Here is a 1,252-nt window from a genome sequence, read left to right on the forward strand (position 1 = left end):
CATAGAGAGCCACTTTGCATCAGCAGCACCATGCTCCAGTGCTCTGGGAGAGTTTATAGTCCTGAGAGTTGAACACTGGATGACTGACAGCTGTCCTTCATGACAACAGAAGCCACAGAAATCCTCCTCATCAAAAACATGACTTTGATCTGCGTCCTCATCTGGACTCTCCTCTGCTGCTGCTTCACAGGTAAAGTCCAGAGAATCAAACTCCTCTCCTCTATGAACATCCGTCCCTCTGAAATGAAGCCCACAAAACCATGACGCTGCTTTATGTTTTTGTCTCTATCCTCAGAGTCCAGAGGCCAGGTCACAGTGACTCAGCCTGGAGCAGTGAGCTCTGCTCTGGGAGGCTCCGTCTCCATCAGATGTAGGACCAGTCAGGATGTTTATCTTTATAACAACAACCACTATTTAGCCTGGTACCAACAGAGAGATGGAGAAATTCCTAAACGACTCATTTACTATGCTAGCACTCGAGCATCAGGGATTCCTGGTCGTTTTACAGGCAGTGGATCAAACTCTGACTTCACTCTGACCATCAGTGGAGTCCAGACTGAAGATGCAGCAGTTTACTACTGTCAGAGTGCACATTACATCAACAGTCAGTGGTTGTTCACACAGTGAAAAAGCGTCATACAAAAACCTCCCTCCGTCAGACTGAACAGAAACTGAACTGACTGCTGCAGCTGGAAGCTACTGCAGAGACTGACACACTTCACTGAGGACACACACACACACACACACACACACACACACACACACACACACACACACACACACCTGTCTATAGATTTGTCTCACTCTTACCCGTGCCTTGGCCAACCTAGTTCTTTCTCCCAGTACTGTTTCCTTCCCAGATTTTTCCCACACTTTTTTGAACCTGGTATCTTATTTCCTCTACCTTCCTCTTATTTTCTCATAGCAGTCAGTCTTGGCAGCAGCTGCAGCACTAGAGAAGGCAATATTTACATCTTGTCCTGGTCACATATTTGTTTCATCAGCTAATACATCTCCTATGTTAAATATGTTAAAATATCTCTAGTCACAGATCACCTCCAGTAGTGTCAGCAGCAACAACAGCAGCAGCAGCAACATCCCCAGCAACTCCTCAACAGCAACTGTTCCCTGTAAGTTGTGTCAGCCCACCGTGTTTTAAAGCTAGATCTGGGTATTCCCTGAGGTTCTTTTTCAAAACTGTGTCACTGCATTTGTTGATGTATCGATACAGAAGCATCAGCATACGCATATC

The 1,252-nt window shown here is 45.8% G+C and overlaps 1 gene segment (V, D, J or C); it reads left to right on the forward strand.

Annotated features, from left to right (window-relative positions):
* Nucleotides 1-135: 135 nt before the first annotated feature.
* Nucleotides 136-627, forward strand: LOC123965760. The segment is given in 2 exon segments: nt 136-190; nt 296-627. Coding segments are annotated over 2 exon segments (384 nt in total).
* Nucleotides 628-1,252: the final 625 nt, after the last annotated feature.

Source organism: Micropterus dolomieu, unplaced genomic scaffold (genome assembly GCF_021292245.1).
Source record: "Micropterus dolomieu isolate WLL.071019.BEF.003 ecotype Adirondacks unplaced genomic scaffold, ASM2129224v1 contig_11185, whole genome shotgun sequence".
Lineage (NCBI taxonomy): Eukaryota > Metazoa > Chordata > Actinopteri > Centrarchiformes > Centrarchidae > Micropterus > Micropterus dolomieu.